The sequence below is a fragment of the Arctopsyche grandis genome, chromosome 12, assembly GCF_051622035.1.
Source record: "Arctopsyche grandis isolate Sample6627 chromosome 12, ASM5162203v2, whole genome shotgun sequence".
Taxonomy (NCBI): Eukaryota; Metazoa; Arthropoda; class Insecta; order Trichoptera; family Hydropsychidae; genus Arctopsyche; species Arctopsyche grandis.
In genome coordinates, this window is record NC_135366.1 from 17,688,454 (window position 1) to 17,712,457 (window position 24,004).

General features: G+C 33.1%; 2 protein-coding genes and 1 long non-coding RNA gene across 3 annotated transcripts in view; 1 reads left to right on the forward strand and 2 right to left on the reverse strand.

Annotated features, from left to right (window-relative positions):
• LOC143920098 (elongation factor-like GTPase 1) overlaps positions 1–24,004 on the forward strand; it is a 111,770-nt gene that overhangs the window by 2,357 nt on the left and 85,409 nt on the right. Inside the window, exons 7-10 of the mRNA XM_077442809.1 lie at positions 82–237; positions 311–428; positions 517–1,322; positions 1,427–1,540. Coding sequence (XP_077298935.1) covers positions 82–237; positions 311–428; positions 517–1,322; positions 1,427–1,540 — 1,194 coding nt within the window. The remainder of the gene's footprint in view (positions 1–81; positions 238–310; positions 429–516; positions 1,323–1,426; positions 1,541–24,004) is intronic.
• dsx-c73A (doublesex cognate 73A) overlaps positions 2,902–24,004 on the reverse strand; it is a 47,450-nt gene continuing 26,347 nt past the window's right edge. Inside the window, exons 2-6 of the mRNA XM_077442846.1 lie at positions 5,025–5,135; positions 3,942–4,082; positions 3,417–3,579; positions 3,230–3,334; positions 2,902–3,143 (exon numbers count right to left, since the gene is read on the reverse strand). Of these exons, the coding sequence (XP_077298972.1) occupies positions 2,902–3,143; positions 3,230–3,334; positions 3,417–3,579; positions 3,942–4,082; positions 5,025–5,135 (762 nt within the window). The remainder of the gene's footprint in view (positions 3,144–3,229; positions 3,335–3,416; positions 3,580–3,941; positions 4,083–5,024; positions 5,136–24,004) is intronic.
• The window catches only part of LOC143920101 (uncharacterized), a 71,947-nt gene continuing 69,591 nt past the window's right edge, over positions 21,649–24,004 (reverse strand). The window contains exon 2 of the long non-coding RNA XR_013261308.1: positions 21,649–22,990. This is a non-coding gene — a long non-coding RNA (uncharacterized LOC143920101). The remainder of the gene's footprint in view (positions 22,991–24,004) is intronic.

The following is a 24,004-nucleotide window of genomic DNA, read 5'->3' on the forward strand; positions in this document are numbered from 1 at the left end:
TCTGGGTCCTGATATAGCTGCACCATCTGCACTATATATTATACACCACTGAAATTAAACTTTTCTTTAATTTTTTATCAGGAATCGGTGGATTAGACGACCATGTTTTGAAAAGTGCAACTTTAAGTTCTACTGTATTCTGCCCTTCGTTTACCGAAATGCAAGTATATGCTGTTCCTATTGTAAGGGTGGCTGTTGAAACTCAACATCCATCGGATATGCCAAAATTAGTAAAAGGTAATTTTCCTTGTTAAATTTGAATAATGTATATTATTTACTTTGATTCATGAAGCATAATTTATTAAATCAGGTCTAAAATTACTGAATCAAGCGGATGCCTGTGTACAAATATTAGTGCAGGAAACTGGCGAGCATGTTTTGTTGACTGCTGGTGAAGTTCATCTTGAGAGATGCTTAGAAGACTTGAGGTAATTGTATTTGCTAATGTATTTTTACTTACTTGTATTTTTTTGTCATTTAATGGTTTTTTAAAATTATTGTTGATTTTATTTGCAGCACACGATATGCTAAAGTACCTATAACTGTGTCAGAGCCTATCGTACCTTTCAGAGAAACAATAGTTGAAACGCCCAAAATTGATATGGTTAATGAAGAGATAGATGATCAAAATGTCGTGAAACAGACAAATTCTGATGAAAAACAAACTAAAAAGAATACAATAGTCATGTATACATCGAATAAACAATGTATTATTAAAATTAAAGCTATTCCGCTTCCACAAGAAGTTACTTTAGTATTAGAAAAAAATGCTGATATTTTGAAACTTTTGAATTCTCAAGCATTTAGTACTTCTAAGCTAAATTCGCAGACTCAGATGAAATTGGTACCTTTAGACGATGATTTTATAAAACTTGATATAACACCAGACGTTGATATAAAAGACAACAAACACGATATCGAATCAAAGCTTGAGATTACAAATTTGAGCTTGAAAGCCATTGAGAGCTTTAAATCGGAGTTGGATGCTGCATTCAAATCATCTGGAACTGAATGGAATAACGCTATTGAAGAAATATGGTCTGCTGGTCCTAGGAAATGTGGCCCCAATCTTTTACTCAACCGGATAAAGGACTTCAGAAAGTCTTTATTCGATTATGATTTAGAGATAATTGATTGCGTTAAAGATAGCCGAAATGATTACACTAGCAGTTTTGTAAACGGATTTCAATTGGCAACCCTCGCTGGTCCATTGTGTGATGAACCTATGATGGGTGTTGCGTTTGTCATCAAACAGTGGACCATTCTGAAAGCTGACCAAGATGAAATCGGTATTGCCAGTCAACCATACGGACCGTTTTCAGGTGTCTAATTATTCGATAAATTTTATATAATTATTTTCTTTAATTTTTATGTTGTTAAGTGAACTTAGCCGTGTTGTATTTAAATCGGTAATATTTAATTTTAGGTCAAATAATGTCTACTGTGAAAGAAGGATGTAGAAAAGCATTCCAGGCACAACCACAGAGAATTATGGCTGCTATGTATACTTGCAATATCAATGTCAAACCTCAAGTCTTAGGTGAGTACATATTTAGATACATGTTATGTTTTTTATTTTCTTCAGGTTTAAGATTAAAATTAATTACAGGTCATAAATGCAATCGTTGGGTAAATAAATAATAATCAACATGTTTATTTATATTTGAGTTTATTTTGATAAGTAGAAATGTCGTAAAATATTTACATTGTAGTTTCAACATATCGCACTTTACAAAATTCTAATCGCAATGCTATTAGTAGATATATAATACGTATATAATTAACTTATTAAGGACAAAGTTATCTGTAAATAAATAATAAGTTTCAATTAAATAATCACATAATTTAATGGTTTTAGAATAAATCTTATCAATACATTAAAATAATTATTAATGATAGTTATAAGAAGACTTAGCTAATATTTATACTATCACATTATTTCTTAAATTGAATATATAGATTAATATATTTAATCTTCAATATAAAAATTTTTCTACTATAAATTTCAAGCATAAAAAGTTGAGCTTGGTTCGACTTAAACCTTTTGATGATTGTAAAAATATATTTTTTAACATTAAAAAGTCGCAGTTGTACAAACGTTTTCATATATTTATTAATTCATGTGGTGTTTTTTGTGCAATTTTTATTAATGTGTACGAATTGAAATTTTCTTTAACCCTCCACCTGTGGCCGAAAGAGATGTCGTGAAAATTCATTTGGCGAAAAGTAAAAATTTCGGTAACGTGAATCAAAACACATTGAATATTGTGTTAATGCTTTAACTTGTTTGTTAGAAAGATTCTAGTGAAATCTAATCATCCACGCACTAATTGTGAGATCAATGGTTGGATGGTTAATTATGATGTGTGAGAATATTATAATATATATTATCTAGAAGAAATCCCTGAAAGGTATATTGGAGAAAGTTTTCAAATATATCCAATGATATTACCCTTTTAATCATATTATTAGACATATTTGAAAGTGAGTTAATTAACTAAATAAAAGGGTTCCCATCTCCAATTTATACCCAAAATATGGAGTATTTAGTCATAGAGTCTAAAACTGATGGAATATATGTATACTTTATTAATATACTTATTACATTCTTCATCGTTTGATATATATTTTGATCACCTGTTTTTGTACGCATTACAAACTTTTAATCTTATATCTGTAGTATATTTATCGATTATATAGCACCGAAATTTTGTGCATACATTTTAACAAACTTATAAATGTTTTGCGATAATTTTTATGTTATGTTATATCAAAAAAGTTACGATTGTCCAGAACACACGAATTAGTTTCCATCTTATTTTTTTTATGTTTGCAAAGGGTATAATTAACGTTTTCTTTTATTTCATATAATTCGAATGTGCAAATGGTTTTACTCTAAATTCAGTTTTCCCAATCTGCTGTGTTCACTACCTCTTTTACTTTTTCCCATGGAATCGGTGGCATTTGTATGCTCATATGTCTGCGTCTCGTATCTCTGATTGTTCTCGCCATTCTATTATAGTGCGTATTAGATCCTGAATATCCAGGATATCTTGTTTGAGATTGTTCTTGGTTGTAAGTCGGTTGAGAGTATCCTAGTTTGTAGCCAGTTGTAACAGGACGACTTGTTGGGCTGTTGTATGCTGAAAACAGTTGTATTTTTTTTTTTTAATATTATTGTTTCACGTGATAAATTTCATTATAAAATACTTATTGTAAATTTTAATACCTGTCGTGGATGACTGATGTCTAAGCGATTGTACACACATCATTCCATATACTCTAATACCGGGAACGGAAGCATACGTTGGTTGATCATGTGACATTGGACCCTCTGAAAAATGTATTGTGCATTTTTTTTAAATAAGTTCAATATTAAAATGTGTTTTTTAAACATAAATAAAATATTTTAATACCCAATATGAATTCTTCAGGACATCTGCATATAACTAAGTAGTGAGATTTTCCCGTTCGTACATTTTGAAGTGCTAGTAAAGACCAATCTCTCGGTGCTCTACATTCTCTCATCTCTGATGTTGCTTCACATGTTTTCACCAATGTGACTGCTTTGTGAGCATACTGTAAAATATTTAATTAGAATATTTAGGCAAATTTGGCAGAGAAAATGTGTCGCTGATAAATCTTATGATTCATAATTTTCTTTGATGCAGTTTTTAAAAACAACTAGGTACATTTAAATAAAGACGGATGGATTTATTTCGTCATCCTGAATTATCTACGGCCATATTTATACCATTCAGTGTCACCATCCTACACATAAAGGAAGAGAAGAAAAATCAAGACACATTTGTAATTTCACGCCTCCCATTCTGAACTATGTGTTGCATTGTTGAAAGTACAGAATCAATCTGTCATAGGCCCTGGCTGACTCTGAGATAACGAATTGACAAATTGCAGTCATAAGTAAGATTTGGTTTTACCTTCTTTTTCGAATCGGTCGTCAGTTGAGTTGTATGCATGTCGTCAGCGTTCAGGGATGCCGAGCATGGGTCTCGATGACGAGCTGGACACGCACATAAGGGCTGGGTATAGTTCAATCTCACGTACACTGCATTGCATACCTGAATATTATAAAGTTTTGATGCAATTAGTTGTTATAATCTTTATACATGAGTGAAGTAATTTTTTGGAAAACCTTTTATGATATTAATTTTTTTATTGTTATTTTGTTTTATATATCTACTATACAAGATCTCTATTATGTATGTACCTGTATATATTTTCATCATATTCATTTGTAGCTGTTCATGTATTTAAATGTCATATAAAAGTAACAGATTTACAAATGAAACTTAAATGAATAATTTGTATTAAAATATTCATATATATTTTCAAATAAAAAAAGAAAACAAAGGAGTGAAAGCGATTGAAATTACAATTTTTCAACTCCATATCTATGGATGCTATTGAAGTTAAATTTGAATATCTTGCATATGCAGCTTCAATTCGACTGAAGTATTATAGTTTTTGCAATGCCATCATATCAGTGAGTGCTTTCAGTGTTTTTTGTTCTTAAATTTAAGGAATGGAATCAGTTCGTTTTCCATTCATTCTTATTCGAAGTAGATACATAGGCAGTAAAATAAGTAATACGATCCAAAATCGAATCTTCTAAATCGAACAATATGAGACCATGTCCCTTATATTCTGATCTAAATTATCTCTTAGTTTGTTTGAAATTTTTTTTCTGATATTATATTATCATATCTCATATACAAAAGTACGTAGATAGTGAGCAAATAACATATGTAGATTGTATAGCTGGTCAGAATATTTTAGCTTTTCCCAGGTGGGGGCAAAATTTTTGACCAGTAAGGAATGGAAACTTTCTGGGGGGGGGGGGGGGGGGTGATTCTTATCTAATTGATTTCATCAATCTGGATATTAAAAACGACCAGATTTTGTCAACAGTTAGTGCCCATTGAATCAGTTTTTTTTTTCATTTTTGTATTGCGGCTTATTTAGTGCTGTCGTTTTATATAGCGATATGGGTATTGTTTTACCTGTTGGATTGCACATTCTGGAAGCAGGTAGATGTGCTGGTTGTGCGGATAGTAATGATACTTAGTGGGTTTCGCCAGAACGGACGTTGAACCTGCCGGCAGTGGTACTGTCTGTGGAAAATTGAAATTAAACATTTAAAATTTAGAATCTTAGAGGATTGTCGAGAGAAAAGTAACTTTTTCGCCGTAAAGTAAACCGTTACAATTTTGCGGCTGATTTGAGCGTTTTGCGGTAACATATAAATGAAGGTCAGTAGGGACCGTCTCTTAATTCCTACCATTCTTTCGTTCGGTATGACACGGATTTTTTCCCTCGTGTAATTCAGTTCTCGTTCGCGTTCGTGAGAGTGCATTGTGCTCCGTTCTGCGGCTAAAAGCAAAATGCCCCATCTCCACTTTACTCGTTCGCTCGATTTTTTGACCGCGATTCCACTAGCCATTCTATGTACGTTTCGCATAATACGAAACGGAATATATCGATTATGCGTAATTGGTCATCGCCGGAATTGGAACGATACCCATTGCCTATGATTTCAGCTCGAACAGATCGGAAGTCGTCGATTTTATATCGTAGGGCGTTATGGCGCAGCATCTATTCTGTTACAATGTACATACATATAATTGTATGTATGTATGTATATTTCAATAAAGCGATGGAATGCTTTCAGTTTGTACACAAGTTCTATGTACGATCCGTTATCATAGATGCAAATAACACACTGACCTTCTTAAGGCCGTACGTGCACTCTCGTGTGTGGGTGAGAACTTTTGCATTTTACACCTTTGATATGCAATGTTCCACTCTTGATATTATGTATTTATTTCTATTTATTCATGGCGTGTAAACACGAATTAATACGTAAACGTATTAATTCAACGACTATCCGATTAAATTTTTGGCGGTTAAGATGAAAGTGAAAACACACCGTATAATTTTTCAGTGAAAATTTATATAAGAAAAGCTTATTCTTATATTAGACTAGTGGTGCTACCCGGCCTAGATCGGTAAACGGAAATTAAATGTTAATTATGAAAAAAAATTTCATTTGTTTTTTTATTAAATTTATATTTGAATCGAAAAAAAATTATATTATTTAACGACCGACCAATCACAAACGTCTTTGACCAATCTAGCCAATCAGAAACGACTTTGACGACAGCCAATCAGAAACGACTTTGATGACAGCCAATCAGAAACGAATTACAGACGCCGTTTCGGTTTTATATATTAGATTACTTTTCCTATAATGACCTATTTTTTAAGTTTGAATAATTTCAGACTTTAAAAAAAAACTTATATACATACATACAGATACAATGTATGTAATAGCAACAGCTTAGTGGGTAGCGTATAATGCTAACGATTGGGGGTTAGAGGTTCAAGGTCTGATCCAGTGTTGCTAGCCAAACCTTGGATACACATATGTGACTAGATCATTTTCTATCAAAGTTTGCCAATTTATTGATTGATTTCATTGTTGAAATGGCTCCTACCAAATGGCCACCCACTCTCATTTGTCACCATTATTTGAATTTAATTTTAAATGTATAGTAATATTATAAATTTATATACGTATACATATAGTACATACATACATATGTACAAAGTTGGCCATATGTGTCGCCTTGGGGCAATCCTGTCATGACACCAGGGTAAAAATAATAAAGAAGTAAAAGTATGTACATTGTATGTAAGTACATACAAACTTTTGATATTAGCAGGCAGTATCAGGTAAAGACACACGTGACATGTTTTTTTAGAAAGTTTTGCACATAAAAAAACCGCTACAACTACTCCGGTACGTTAAATCTATATCGTCGCGTCCTTTCGCAAACCTCACCCTCTGGAATGTTTTCGGTGATATTTTATCCTCGAAATAGGTTTGACAGTGATCGATAACGGCGATTTCCATATTTGAAAAAATATAGGAGAAATTAGTTGAAATAATAAGATCGTACGAATTAATAAGGACATGACGATTGTACGCCTCTATCAGATGGAGTCCACGTACATGTCCAGTTTCATACTTTTGAGTGGGTATTTCTAAGTATTTTCTAAGTGATTATTATTAAATTTTCTTTTTTTACAATGTAAAAATAATTTGTAATGATTAAGATATTAGTTACGTGGGTTGGATCATCTTCATAGGATTTAACAATTTATTTGAATACAGGTGGGCTCTTTTTTGATCTAATTCGATGACCGCTAGTCTATAACATTTCTAAAATTATGTATGTATTTATGGTTAATTCCTTTGTAGGACGTTGCATTGGCCGTTATATCGACGCGTATAAAAACCACCGTTAATTTAATATCCATGCAATGGAGAATATAATAAAACGAAAGCATTTCCACATTGATGAAAATAAATAAATAAATAAACCTTTCGCTGCGGGAGCACGTACATACATACATACATACATATTATGGGTATAGTTTTCTTTACGAACTTGCATTAACCTCGTTAAATGAAATAAAATCAAATATGCTGTTCTACGTTTGATGTACCGAATTTGGAAGATTACACTCTGTCTTTATACAGTTTCATTAATCGAAATTACGAGTGAGCCGCGGCTTACATTTTATAAAAATCTTTTTATTTTACCTTACGATCGAAAGCTCCGCACCTTAGCTGGATCGGGTATTATTATTAAGCTTAAACTTGAAAGTGGTTGCTCTACTTTCAAGATCGGCAAATGGAGGCTATCGAAGTACACATTCATATATATTTATAAGGCTGTATGTATGTACCTATGTACGTACAAAGAGTCGATGTTCCCTTCTAACTTGTAATAGTTTTGAAAATCTTCATTGCTCCATTTAGATCGCCCACTCGGATTGCGCTACCCTTTTACAGACACCGACTATTTGTCTAATTGTGCTCTTATGCATATGCATTTATTTAATGCATTTCACGTGCGCGTTGTTATAATTACCGGTGTTTATCGAACGAGGATACTTTTCCGAGTGTATCATTATCGGATGAACGTTGCTCATCTGCCGAGTGTCTGTCATGTTGTTGCATCACCGGAAGATGATGTTGGCTTGCTCTCTGCGGTGGACGAAAGCTCGCCGAGAGGGGGCTTATTATATTTTTTCGTGTAATCATTAAGCGCGTTCGTTTAAGTAAAATCGGAAATTTTAGATGAGCTTCGAGTGTATGTATATGTATCATATATTGTGTGTAGTTTTGCTCCACTTGTTTGTTAAAATGTTCTTTTGGTAGTCACTAGCGACGACCGGTAGTTAATGTTGATGCAAACCGTTCTCGACACACTTATCGTCAAAGGGACTTAATTTCCTTGATGGCTTTATTGCCGATTTCAGATTATAAGGGCGTATTATTTTGTGTTTTATTTAAATTTTATCACAGTTATTGTTTTATGTGTTTTGGGTGGAAGTATTGGCTGTCATTAAATATTCAAATACATACAGATTGAAATAATAAATTTAATACAAAAAAACAACAAATGAATGTTAACTGGTAGATAGCCATGTTTAAGCGGTTTATATTTCAAATACCGATCAAAGCCGGATGCAACTACTGGTGTATTATATTAGTGGCCTGTGGCCTGTGTGCACATAATTGTGCACTCGGTAAAATATCGCAATTCGGATCAACGGAATTAATAATTTAAAATTTAAATAATTTAAAATTTTAAATAAAAATCTGTTGTTTTGTCGACCGATCATATGAATTGATGCTGCGTCTTTTTTCACGATATACGATTCCAAGGGGAGAAAAAAAGATGTAGTATGTAAACGAACATTCACACGCACTCCACGTGGACACGCATTAGATAATTATCATATACGATAGGATGAACATGAAATATGACTGACTTTGTAAATTTTATAATTTGGAAACAACGGCGTGAAAAGATCAACAAACGACGTTGCCGATTCAAATTTGAGGATAAATGAATATTTCAAATATGTTTATATCAAATTTTGATTTATTCGATCTGGCATTATCAAAATAATAGTATAAGTATTTTGTAATTTATATTCGGTTGGTGTATTGAGAGATTCTACTGAATAAAAAACAATTGAGAAAAGATCGATAAAATTAACCAAATCCACGTAGCATGTACGTAGTCATATGTATCATATGTATGTACGTATGCACATACGTGGATTTGGATAATTTTTTGGATTTGTGCTCCATTGTTTGTTCGTTTGCGATACGTTTTCATTTGTCTCTGTTTTGCGTAACTCTCATCCATCGCACCTCACATATTTTTCTTATTTTATCCAACCATCTTCCTTGCAGCCTTCCTTTCACCGTTTTACATTCTCTCGGGTAGTTCTTTTGTACAATTTTGATCCATTCTTCTAAGTATATCACATGGAAAATTGTCTAATATACGTATATACAATATCCGTAGGTGTGTATGTATGTATGTATATTAGAGAATTCCTTAGTGTCGAAGGTCTTTTTCGTTATTACTAAACAGTGTTTTTTTTTGTCTGGTGTAAATGTAAGTCATTAACAAATAGTGTTTCATAAAAAATCTTTAAATAATCATACTTACCATGTAATTAAAATAAATATAATTCTTAATGAAATTCAAAACAATAACACAATTTAAAAATGCGCTGCACCGATTTTTTTTATTACTCAAATTTATCTAAGAAATATTTTTAATTTCATTACAAATAACTAAATTATGATTGTTAGTTAAATTAAGATATTTAAGAAAATAGACTGAAGTAAAAAAATTTCTAAATAAGTTCAAGATATTATTCTGTTCATTTGGTGCTTGCATGTACATATGTACATACATACACACATACATGTGTACTTTTCTTTTTTTTTTAGGTTTTTAAAGAATTGTTTTTTTTTTCTTTTTTTCGAAAATTGATACATGTGCGTATTCGCGCGTCAATGGTCGACAACCTCTACTGCCTTCTCGTTATAAAACTTGAGCAATTTTTAATGTACTATTTGAAATTTAAATGAGAACTCGACGGGTGAACGGTTTTCTTCAGCTGTCTGATTCCGTAATAGAATATTGTATTATGTATATTATTATGGTAGTGTGTATGGTTAATTCGAACACCTTCCCAGTTATTTATCGTTTGGTCTCCTTGCTAGGTCAAGCGTTGGCGTTGCGGAAGGGCCGTTATTGGTAACCGGATTCCTAGTCAAAAGACGTTGTTCGGTTAATTTAATCTGCTTATAAATCCTTTCAGCATCCCGCTTTCTTATCGAGAACTGGAGTGATCGATTCGAAATCGGCCCCGAGTCGTTCGCGCCAATCCGAAGCGAGTAAATATTCAAAATTGCGTTCTCACGACAGAACGATTACGTCTATTTCACGGTGGACATAATTAATTAACTGAAACGGTATTGCGTTGAGCGGCCGATCAACTTTACTCCATTCATTGTCTTATTGTTGCCGAAGTATCGGTGTTAATGCGATCGTCGATGCTTGAATCGTTACCCGTGATTTAAGTGGCTCTCTGGGTATGTATTGTTCCGTCTATTATTCAGAAGCGACATTTCGAATGCTGGTAATTGATATTTGGACACGTTATTCCAAGTGTAAAATTTTTATTCTGGAACGATTCAGTTTTAATAATGATTTTTTTTAAATTCAATGGGAATAGATTTTTTTGTCATATATTATAGTTTGACTAGTTATAGATGTAAGATTTTTTTATACGTTTTTTTTTCTATTTACTTTTGGTTTTTTTGCATTACATATGTATGTATTTTGTTTTGTCAGTTTCGCATGATTTCTCATAAAAATATGTAACATTAAGCCCGTATATATGTACATAATTGTGTGTACATATAAACATAATTTATATTAATTCGGGAATTTATTGTATCGATAAATAAACTTTTGAATTCATAGTTACATTTCTTGATAAGGTAATGAAAAAAATGAACTTTATGTTTTATTACTTTTTTCGACCTTATTATGGTTTTAATTTGTTTTTATAGAAATGATAGACACAAACAGCATAGCTTGGTGGTTGCGTTAAAGCTGACTACCGAGAGGTTGACGGGTTCGAACCCGTGGGTTAACCTGGATTGAAATGAATTTATTACGAGTATTATCTGTAGTGCTGCTGGTAGAATTGGATATTTGTGAAGTGGATCAGAGTTTGCCAATTTATCTGATTTAATTTTTGAAACGGTTCATCATAAAATTGACAAAAACCATTCTATCCATTATGTTACCACTATTTGAATATGATTTCAAAATTTATAATGTATAAATTTATATACATATGTAAATACAATTTTAATACCATAGACTTTTAGCACACATGTGCATACGTATGCATGTATGTATGTATGTATGTATGTATGTAGCTTGACAAGCTTGAGAGGCTTGTCAAGGCTTGCGCAACAATTACTGCAACATTTATTTTAACAAAATAGCATAAGTATAGAGCAATTATGTTGTTAATCCAAGTTTCGCACTGCTTACAGACCATCATCCCAAGACATTTGTCTCTCGCAAATCGTCGTATATATCAAACACTCCACAGTGGGTACTTAACGACTGAAGTTTATTTATGGCACCACTCTACGGTGAATTTAATAACCGTCCCTTATCATCTCGTTCATCAATTATTTATTGACGATCTCGTCGGTTTATCGGTTCATCAACGACCGGCGATTTTCCGCGAGACTGCAACGGTCATCGGAGCCGATCGCCACGCTATTACAATAAATTTATTTCTGAATCGTGCCCGTTTAAAGACAAAATAATGGGTGTATGGCGTGCGATTACGATATTTACATGATGCATCGTCGCGTTCCGGAAGGCTTTCATTATGCGGCCCGACGAAACGGCTGTTTGCACCGGAAGTCGGGGGATGCACCGTCGATTCGATTTTTCGCACGAATCGTCGAATTTGCATCCGAATCGCATGCTCGGTACGATTTCGGATTCGAACAGTCTCAGATTGATTGTTCACGGCGCGTTTGTCCGGTCTATCACGACTTGCACGTTTTTTGCGGTCGTCTTCTCTAACGGCGGCATCCGGTAGCTGAGATGGCTAATTAACTCATCAGCTTCACTTCTTCTGGTGATTCATTCCGCGAATCTCCTGTGTGGTAGAAATTTGTTGATGTTGTTTAACGTAGATTTTAACGTAGTTGTAGAACTCTTAATTAGTCGTTAGATATGCACGTCAGTTTGGTCTGTGTGTATGCATGACTCGGCAGATAGGTGCTCGATATTATGCTCATTGTATGTAGTAGTGCCAAATACACAATGGATACAAATCAATTGAATATCGAATATTTGGTGGGCGGGCCGTTTGTTGGTCACGACTGAGCTGTTGTTAGGGCTTATAACTTTTGAGAAATTCATATGAAGATTAACATTTTTTCTCTATTGTAAAAAAAAACTCATTAAGAGCTGTACATCTTGATTGCAATAAAAACCGTCCAGCAGACAGTCACACTGTTTGTTTGGTTTTTGTATGAAAAACTGAAAATATGAATCCTCAGTTTGATAAACTGAAAGGATGAATCTTTTTGTTAAGTTTATAGTCAGTGGAATAATTTGACTATTTTCCCGTGGGATGCAAAAACTGATTATAATATTTATTTTCCTAAAACTAATATTTGTAATGCCAATAGTATAGCTCGGTAGTTGTATTAATGCTATAACCACCGAGAGGTTTCCGGGTTCAAGCTCTGGTTTGACCCCGATTGAAAATAAATTATTCGGAAGTATTTCTGTAGTACTGCTGGTCAGACTTGGATATTTATGCCTGCAGGTCTATCGTTTCCTATTAGTGTTTGCCAATTTATCTGATTTCCTCATCAAGTTGGTAAAACTATCCTTTCATCTATGTATGTCACCACTATTTGGATATGATTTTAAATTTATAATCTATAAATTTATAGATTTATATACAAGTTCAATACAATAGGTACCGCTCAGGGGGACAACTCATAATGGCACCATAGGATAATATTTTTTTTTCCGAATTTTTATTAAATCTACAGTTTCAAATTTGGTGAAGGTACTATTTCATGGTAATCTGCAATCTTATACTGTTGGTATACAATTTTTTTGAAAAATATCAGATTCTGGGACCAAAGATCCAAAATTATATAAAAGTTTTCTGAAAAAGTTCCATTTTTTTTTTAATTTTCATCTGTCCGAGCAATGTCAGGTAATTCAGCAAGTATTTGATTTCTGAAAAATTTTTCGTTCCTACATAAGATCATTTGAAAACGTTTCGACGGAATCGAGTTTTGTGAAATACTGATTAAGTACTCCTTACTGTATTCCTTTGTGCTTCTTTCGATTATTTTTTGTTTGTAGACGACGATTTAGAATTTCGCGTTTTAATTAATTTTCCACGCACGGAGTGAATTTTCGATAGCAACCGTCCGAGATTTTTTTTTGCCGTGAACGATTCATAGTATGGAAGCATTTTTTGTTTTAATCTATCACAGTTAGAGTCTGACGATGGCAGATTGATGCGGATAGGAAATCACAATCAAAATGTTGTACAGTACAAATGTCTTTGTTCTGTTTCACTTTGCCTTGAAGTATACATAATGGCTCACTGCCATTCGTCTCTTATATTGTACATTAGTTCGCAGTGTGCTCGAGTTTGGCTCCATTATATGGTCTCCCTATCAACTTCGTTACTCTCTAATGTTGGAACGAGTCCAAAGGAAATTCCTTAGATTTTTATATCTGAAAACATTTGGATTTTATCCATATCTGTTCCCTAGTGCCTTTGTCTTGGGATCTTTGGGTTTCAACTCCCTGGCAAAGAGAAGAGATTTATTTCTTGGGAAACATTTCGTAAAATTACTTAGAGGAGAGATTCACAATCCCACTATCCTGGAGAAACTAAAATTCTGGGCCCCGGAAAATCGTAGAGTTTTAAGAAAACATGATATATTTTTGCCAATTAGGGCTAAATCAAACGTGCTCATGAACTCCCCCCTCTCGAGAGCTGTTCGACTCCTTAACTTACTGGCACATTACTTGGACCTATTCGATGCCAGTTATGTTGAGTTGGTGGAACACATCCTAAATAGCACGATATAAATTTTTCAATCTTATTTCTTTGTTTTTATTTTGTGTACATATTTTTTACTTGATTTTTATTATTTTTTTATGATGTTTTTTTTTTATTTATGATTTTTATTATTTTCTTATGTTTTTTTTTATTTATGATTTTTATTATTTTTTTTGTGATGTTTTTTTTGTAATTTTTATGATTTTTATTATTTGTATTAAAATCACATTGACGCTTTGGGGAAACCTGTCAAGTCTCTGTGGTATTGATTTTTTTAAATAAAATAAAATAAAATAAGTGGGTACTGTACTTATTTGAAAGCTTCATTTTCGAATTAGGTTACCTTTGATGGAATCCGTAGCGGCTTCTTAGAAAATGATACAGAGTTTTAAGAGTATCTTGCGGATCGTGTCGGCCATCATTATCGGCGACGCTTCCTACTACCATCATCATTTAGGTAATTACTTCCCTTCGTCTGATTCGAAGTTAGTTGGCCTGTCTCGGTTATGCTAGATGGTATATGTACACTTAATCGATGCATGAGACGTAAAATAAGTGGAATCTTTTGATTGAGTGTTTCTTAAAAGTTTTAAATTATAGTTCTTACATTCATACATATGTACTCCGTACTGAAGTGAATTTATGAAAGTGAATTATCGTCGCGGTTTTCTCGACCCTTCGTTCGCATAGATTGTGTGTATTCTTGAAATTATGCTTTCTCGCTGCGGTGATGTAATCAGATGTAAAGTGCATCCCGAAATGCAATTTCGCTCACTGTTCGCATAATGATCCGAGAACCGCGATGCGAGGGTGAACGTACTGTGATCTTATCTGTTCTCTGACAAGTATGCATTTATTTTCCTATCCGCTTGATAGAATGTCTATTATGCAGTGATGGCGAGTTCAAAGTCGGAAGTATGCATTTTATTATTATTATACGGAATTATTCACTGCTCATATCGTTAAGGGTATACTATTTATTTATTTTATTTATTTATAGTTGTATTGTTATTATTATTTTATTTTATTTATTTATTTATAAGATACATATGTATGTAGATATACGGCTTAGATCGTACATAAAAGTGATCATGGAAAAAATTGATATATTTTATGACCTCTATTTAACGAGATCAGTAAAAAATTCACATTTTGATCAGTAAAAAAAAACATTTGGTAGGTAAAAATAATGGATTGATCAATGAATATAATAAATGATTAGTTTGTATTGATCAGAATAAGTATTTAAATAATATGAGCAGTAATTAAACCAAAATGATCAGTATATAAATGAAACGATCAGTTTTACGCATTCTGACAGATGAAGTAGAGTCAATGTTGCCATATCGGATCGTTTTCGGTAGTGTAAGGAAATATTGTCACTGGCAACATCCTCTCCAACCGCGTGCGTTTCTTTTCTTTACGCCGGACCACGCGTTGATAAAATCTGACATTTACTGGTGTTTTGATTTCTCGCTTTTCTTCTGGACTTCGAATTCGTTTTTCAACTGGCTTTCTTTCACATGCTGACGCTACTGCATTCCTGATTTTTGTTTTTTCCCTTGGACTGACTTTTTCTCGGATATGCGTACCCTTATATAAATAAGTGTTGGCTTCAAAGATATGTTTTTTTAATAAATACCGACCCTAACAACCTAATCTTAAATGAACTCCAACTCTAACTTAACCTAACCTAACCTGACCCTTAAATAAATAAGTGTTGGCTGCTAAGATCTAAGATGGGCGACGCGCTATCACCCAACTGTCAAAAATTATAATTTATTTGGTTTTATTTATCATTTATATTATTTATCTGATCACTAATTTAATTAATTACTGATCTAAAAATGAATATTTACTGATCATTTATATTATTTAACTGATCACTTATTTAATAAATTACTGATGATTAATCTTAATTTTTAACTGATCATTATAGTTATTTTTAACCCATCAAAAAATTAGTTCCCATTTTTTATTAATTCATATTCTTATATTCAGTTATTCAGAATCAATAATAGATATTCAGTTCTAGTTTATGCTTGTCATATTTGAAAGTGGCGGAAGTCCAATTTTCAGTTCCAAAACAACTATATCTGTTTGACTTAAATCACACATTTCCATCACTTCTTTTAATTCGACATATCCAGAATCTCGCAAAAGCAGAATAAACGCAGTATTACATACCACCAGTATTTTTAAATATTGTTAAACGCAAAACGTTAAATTTAATGTTTTGCTAGATATTTCTTGAAATGAAGAAAAGTGGACCTTTGCCATTTTCAAAAGCTCATGTGTAGGTATTAATTGTTTAGTTTTCTGACGGTAAAAATGTAATTGACTTATGACTAGTTGTACGTTATTATGTATGTATGTACATATATCATCATCTTCGTTTACAGACATTCACCATCCACTGCTGGGTGAAGGCTTATCCAACACGCTTCCACTCGTCTCTATTTTGCGAAACTCTCATCTGACCCCACAGATTTTCCTAATTCCTTCTACCATTCGTTCTTGCGACCTTCTTTTTACCCTTTTACACTCTCTCGGGTACCATTCTAGCACTTTTTTTGGCTATTATTTGCCCATTCCCATTCCTATCCCTTCGATCTCTCCACTATATCAACTACCCATGTTATACTTCTCACCCTCGTATTCTGCTTCCTATTTCTCCTCATTATGACGAGCATACAGCGTTCCATACTTATTTGAGTGCATTGGCTTTAATTCTATATAATGATTGGTCCACCTTTCGTCTATTCTTCTAGCTACGTGATGCGACTCATTAAAATTAGTAAATAAATTAATGAATAAATTTCATAATATTGTTAAATTCATTAAACTGAAAGAGACGGCGTCTAGCCGTGTATGGTTGGCAACGTCTTGAATTACTATGTAGAAAATTATACAGATCAGAATGTATGCATATATGTATATATGTACATGTATGTACATATATAAAGGAGTAGTGGCGTCCTATACACGTTTGACAAGAATACTGAAGTATAATATTACACACATATATTTATTTAAAAGTTGACTATTTTTTACGCAATTCTTAACAACTTAAAGAAAACTTTTCTGGAATTTACATATTCTATTAGAACATTCCATACTTATGCTAATTGCATACAATTGAATGTACTATGGTGATATTACTATGAAGCAGGTTTGTTTTGCGCTTCGGATGTATTTTTCTTACGATAAAAAAATTAATACTTTAACCGAATAGTAAGCGATCTTTGAAATTTACACAATGCTCACAGGTTAAAATTTTATAGAAGTTTTCAATTTTTTTCTGTTGCTTGGATTGACTCAATATTTACATATTACTATATAAGATTTCATTCTTCAAAACTTTTTTTAGGCTAATCGAAAAATTTCATAGTACGTTCAGATTAGAGTAAATGGTGAGTCTACCGTCTAATTAGTTAGTGTTTTAATTTTGGGATCTGTCTAATTAGTTAGTGTTTTAATATCTGGATATATGTATTGTTTGAGTACGAGTGGAACTGATTGAGGAATCAAATTACAGGGTTGAAAAAGATCCCCCCGCAGGTACGTGGGAGATAATCTGAAATGAGTGGGGTGGTCTTACCGGTGGCTGATGGGAAGATTACAATATCACAGTGCTTCCGCATATTCCCTAGTTTGCAAATTGCGTGCTAATCTCGGAATGATACACCGCGGTTCGAGAACGCAAGATGGGACTTTGCCCCCTATCCTCGGGGGAATGGAAAGAGGGGGGTGGGTGGAAGCTTCGCGGTCGAAGCAGTGGTCTTTTCCTGGATATTTGCCGTCTCTAATAACAACCTTAGTCAGTGACTCTTGCACTTTAGACACGTCGTTTCGATTCGCGACGGTTAGACCGCGCACGATCCAGTCGGTCGTGCCGCAAATCCATTTTTATTTTAATTTAATTTTGGAGGAAACGAGCCTGAGCACGTAAAAAACTCACATTTCAAAATTACACCTTTTTCCGACCCACGGTCTATTTTTTTATTATTTTGGAATTACCTACGCCAAAGAATTCTTCTATATATATATGTATGTACATATCATACATATGTATGTACTACATTGTAGATGTACATATGTATGTATACACTGGGCTGGAACGAAAAATGCGAATTCTGAATTTTCCACTACGGACCTATTGGAAAATTTGTGTCGTATCAACGAAACTTTGAATTAAAAATGTCCTGTGCCTCTAAACAATCGATTTGTCTTGGCGAGATTTTTGAAAAACTGTTTGTTTTTTTAGAATATTTTTTTTACTACCTTAAAAATTGAAAAATGCTTAATCGTTATTTATTGCAGATTATGATTAGGTATAACTGAAAGTCACCGTTTGAATAGAAACTCCCATACAAAGCGCGCCACCCTCACAAAGGCTATTTGAATGGCAGAAACGGTTTTTTTTATTAGAAAATCGTCTTTTTCCATGTTCGTGTCATTATTTTGAAAGTTAAACCAGAAGAATAGCTTAGTGGTTAGCGTATAATACTAAAAACTGAGGGGTTATGGGTTCGAACCCTAACTCAGCAGTGCTGATATATGTGATTCCAGGTCTATCGTTTTCTATCAGAGTTTGCCAATTTATATGTTTTCATTGTTGAAACGGTTCCTCACTAAAATCACCACCTACCCTCTTTGTCACCTCTATAGTACATATTTTTATTTTATTTTATTACATATCACAGGTGCGTTGCCATGACAGGAATTAATCTGAGGCGACACAAATACATAAATACTAATAAAATTTCAAATATTACAGTACAATCATTTTATTTATAACATATTTAATAAATTAACATATTTAATAACATATTTAATAAATAATAAATTAACATATTTTTTTTGTATACATAAAATTTACGAGAAAATTACTGAGTATTTAGCAGGTAGTAGCATATTTACAATAATCAACAAATTCGAGATGCTAGAAACTTGAATTTGCGAGAAACTAGGGGGGAACGATACTTGTATCCGTCAAAACATTTTAAAAGTGACGGTCGATATGTGTTTTAATAGCCAGAAAGATGTCACCAACAGCGTATTTAGCCGGGACTTCTCTACTGGTAAGCAATATGTAGCTCTTCCAGTGAGCTACGCTGTGGCTATATGCACAGCTTTGGCCATAGTTGACGCCTTGGGAAAACCTCTATGTACATTAAAAAAAGTTGTTGAGAGCTTCCTTAGGTATCTACATATGTATATTTATATTAAAAAAATACCAACATAAATAAACGTATTATATGAAACATAATCTGTCCAAAATGAGCTGTTTTGACATAAATCATGACATTTTGCGATTTATAGACTATTGACTACTCTGATTGGATATCAATAAAATATCGGATTATACGAATTCTGCACTGTCTGATGTTCAAGTATGGTAGTGTAAAATCACTAAATGCAGAAATCGAGGAGTGGCTTTTATTGAGGTACATAGATATATTATTATGTAAAAACAATATATTTTTTGTTACTTGATTCACCTCAGTCTCCATCTGGATCGGATAGTCAATGTTTTACTATACTACATACATACATATATGTACATACACCACTATCTATGTACATACTACATTTCATGGAATAAGCAAGAAAATGCTTGCATATTCATGAAACATTTTTTAGACATGATGAATGTGTCATCTTCAATTGGTGAACTGTACATAATATCATTGACGTGATCTGCTCTAGATCTAATAATGGTTGTCTTGTAGTGGTTATCATCGTCGTTTTCAATACGTCTACGCACCGATAAGCGGCTTTTGTTTGCGACGTCGTTGTTTGCGTTTTTGTTTTGCAATCTTGGCCGATTATTATTATATGTAGGTACGTAGGTACTGTGTATCGTTTTTATATAGAGAGCCATCGTGACAAATTCATTTTTGACCCGTTGCGTTTCGTGCCCGATGTGATCGATAACTTTAACTTTAACGGTTATTTGTTCCGTTTTGTTTTCAATCTATTCTTATATAGAAATGCCTTAACGTACGTCGTCGTTGCACTATCGTTTCGTAGATTGGAATAAAAATGCAAAAAAAAAATGTACAGATTCAGCACGTGGGAAAACGCATTTTTCATTTTTGATTTATGTGCTTTTATTGTAAATTGCGAATTGCGTTTTAACTCGCAACCCGACGTTTATTATAATGTCAAGATACTTCCCGTAGACATTTGCATTTTGATTTAACTGTACTAATGTTTTAACTAACCGCAAACGTTTAGTTAGGTATTTCTATTACTTATTGTTTTATATAATATAATACAATGTAATTGTATATACATACATACATACATACATATATATGTACAACAGATTTATTATACTCGTAATTGAATAAATAATTTGATTCTATCTTTTGATTAAGATTAGCCTCAAAGTGATCTATTATGTTAAATGCACTGGCGAATGTTTCCATCTAGATTTCACCTGTCAATTTCGCAAATTCACTTTGACAGACGTACGTATGTATGTATATATATGTATATCCAGTTGTATCAATTCCCATCCGGATAAACAAACTGGCTATTCTCTCTCGTGGTCGGTAACCATGACATAAATGACGATTTGACAGATATAAATGATTGATCTTTTGTTTCAATAATATGTGTAAATATATGTGTATAGTTTGTCCCTTTAATCGAAATTATATTTATAAATATATAGATTATGAATTTGTTGTTTTCCCGGCTACGATGCTGCTTTCATTGTGAAATTCGAAATGGTATATAAATAAAATTACATTTAGTTACGGTCGATTTGATATTTGAAACTTTATACGTAGACAGAAAATTTGACCAAAATTTTTCGAAAACTTTCGGTCCGCGTATTTTTCGACAAGTAACTATTCCAAGAGCTATCCGACTTCTTAATGAAATCATTGCTGCCGAGACTGAATGTGATATTTTCCACCTTAGTGAGCGTAAATTGTCGGAAATTACTCTAACCCATTTATCTGGTAGTCTGCGCTCATCATTGTTTTCATGATTGATTGTGATTTATGAGTGAAATTTTGATTAACTCTCTTCCATTTGGGCCTTACAGGGATGTTTTGTATTTGTAGTTGTTTCTTACATATTTATTGAAACTGGCTGTAGGTGCAAGGCATTCCTTATGCTATATTTTATTTGATATTTTTACTTTATCTGTTATTATAAATGCTATTTTTTATGTATGTATGGATGTATTTATGTTTATGTTTAATTGTTATTTTGTTTTTTTTCTTTTTTGTGTTATATTTTTTGACCATTGTGGCGCTTTAGGAATTCCTGTTATGCCACAATGGTCTGTTTAAAATAAATAAATAAATAAATAAATAAAAAGAATAGGTTATAATTAAATATAACTCGTAAACATTTCTATCAATTAAATTATAAATTTGAATATATCTATAGGATATATACGAATTCATACATATGTATATGTACATATGTATGTACATATATCTATATGTAGAATTTATTTTGAGAAATTCGTATACTACACGAGAAAATCCAGTAAATTTCGATATCTGGGGATTTGAAATCTTTTCTAAATATTATCGATTAATTCCTTGAAGAAAACCAAGCTTTAAAACATGGAAATAAAAATATTTGTCAATATATTTATCGATATTTTGGATAAATATATGGAATCTATTGTAAATAAATATGTATAATGTATGATATCTATGAATGGAAGTTTGAAACTTAATCTTTTAAATAACGCTTTTTTTATGAAGTTTGGAGGATTTAAAAACACATATTGTTTAAATTTTATTAAAAACACAGCGTACATAGATATGTGTTTATGGTCCATTGTGAGAATAAGATTTTTCTGTTTTCAAAAAAAATTACACACATCACTGCAATGATCCATAGCTTTTCGATCATTCATATAGTCAATCAAAATACCTGGAGTACCTACTACATATACATATTTAGAACATTTGGAAACTATTATATGCACATAAGTATTGCTAGACGGTCGTTTTTTTAATGCCGACCGGTGAGCGTGTCTAGTCTATCGTACAATGTGACCTCAGCATCCCGCGCAAATGTACCAATTACGACATTCTTAGACCTTAAACCTGGATATGAAAATGATAACCGTCTTTCTTTCGCTCATTATACGAGAATATTTTATATCAGTCGTGCTTTAATCCAATTTTTTACACACAGTCGATATTTTGGGTCCGCGTCAACTAGTAGAGGGAGTTAATACGCTGTGCAGATTTATTCGCTCACGAGCGCAATAAAGCATGCACTTCCAATTGTAGCTCTATGTAGAAGTGAACAACTTCCGTATCGAGCGATCTGACCCCCAGCCGATCACCGGCTGATTAACTGTATCCAGTTCAACCTGCAACTGAGCGCGGAGCAACACCTGAACGTCCCTCCGATGGACACACAATGTGCACTGTGTTTATAAACTTGGATACCGCAGCCTTTGTGTTGAAATCTATTAAATTAAACGTAGCCATTCGCCAAGACACCATCGAACCAGTTCCTCGGTAATTATCCGGCGTATGATGAGATCTATCTGGGAATCTGGGATGGTGTCGATGGATAACGTCGTTCAGTCGCATTGTGTGGTTTGTGCAATCTCGGCGCTTCTATCGAAATACCATAATAATTTGATCGGAAAGAGGTTTATCGAGATGTTTGCTCGAGAATAATGTCGACTTTTTGCTACGCGCCCTGTCTGTCGGGATCCAGACGATCGTAGGAAAAACTGGTTGATATTGACGGGCTGCGTGCTGGAGGTAGGACGAAGGAGATGGAACGTTTAGATAGAGGCGATGTGCAATTCGAAACTTTCATCTGGTTTGTGAGCTACTGATAATCGTATGAGAAGCACCTTGTGGTGTGTGTAAAAGCTGTCTAGATCAAAATGTCCTATGACAAAATAGGACTATCTTGAGGACATTTCTTCAAGTGTATACATACATATCTACACATACTTCATGTATAAATATTAGGCGAAAATTAAATACCCAAAATTCAAAATTGCATTGAGGTTTGGTAGGCTGAATGAAACTAATATATGTAAATACTATTTTTTTTTAACAATCAAAATAAATATTGAAATGCTTTTATGTACATACGTAAGTACATATATGACACAGCTGTACATACATATGTATATAGAAACATAGAATTTAATAAAACCAGATGGTTAGCCGTCATACTACGGTTCGAATATATAATATAACCAGCAGGGTGGACTAGTAGTTAGCATATATGTATGCTTTCGAACATAATGGTCACGGGTTCAAGTCCCACTGGTTGTGCCGGCCAGACCTTGGTTTGTGACTCCAGATCGTTTCCTATCAAAGTTGCATTGTATATCAATGTTTGTGTTTACCTGTTAGGCCTTCCTAGTATATACATATGTATGTAAAAAATAAAAATATGTAAATAAAATTTACTAGTTTATTCATACACGAACCAACCTAGCCAGCTATATAGTGCACAAAATAAAAAAAAATGACAAACGAACCAGTTTGTTCATGTTCAAACTATTAGAAATAAGTTGAGTATGCTTAATCGTTTGTCTCATCTTCTGTGTTCATATGTACGTATGCCGTACGGTAATTATAGCAATGTTGTAATGCGGTTTCCTTGGGATTTCCCATTTCAAATACTCCGCGTTTTAACATCTCAAAAGTTTTAACACCTAAAATTTTCATGCGATATTAGGTAAGAATCTATTTGAAGATAACTTTTGATATTTAGCACTTAACTTATACTAATACCAATAGTTCGTGTATGAAAAAACTAGTATGCTATTTTTCAGTTGACCTGTATCTTCCAGTATTTTGACTGGTTGAAATATATTCCATTTAACTTGGTACCAACTACAGCTGTAGTTGAATTGTATTTTTAGTTGTAAAATATTTTGACTAGTTAGGAAAGGTTTTCATGAAAACGTCTCTAGTATGTAAATTGAGTTGGAAAGTCACAA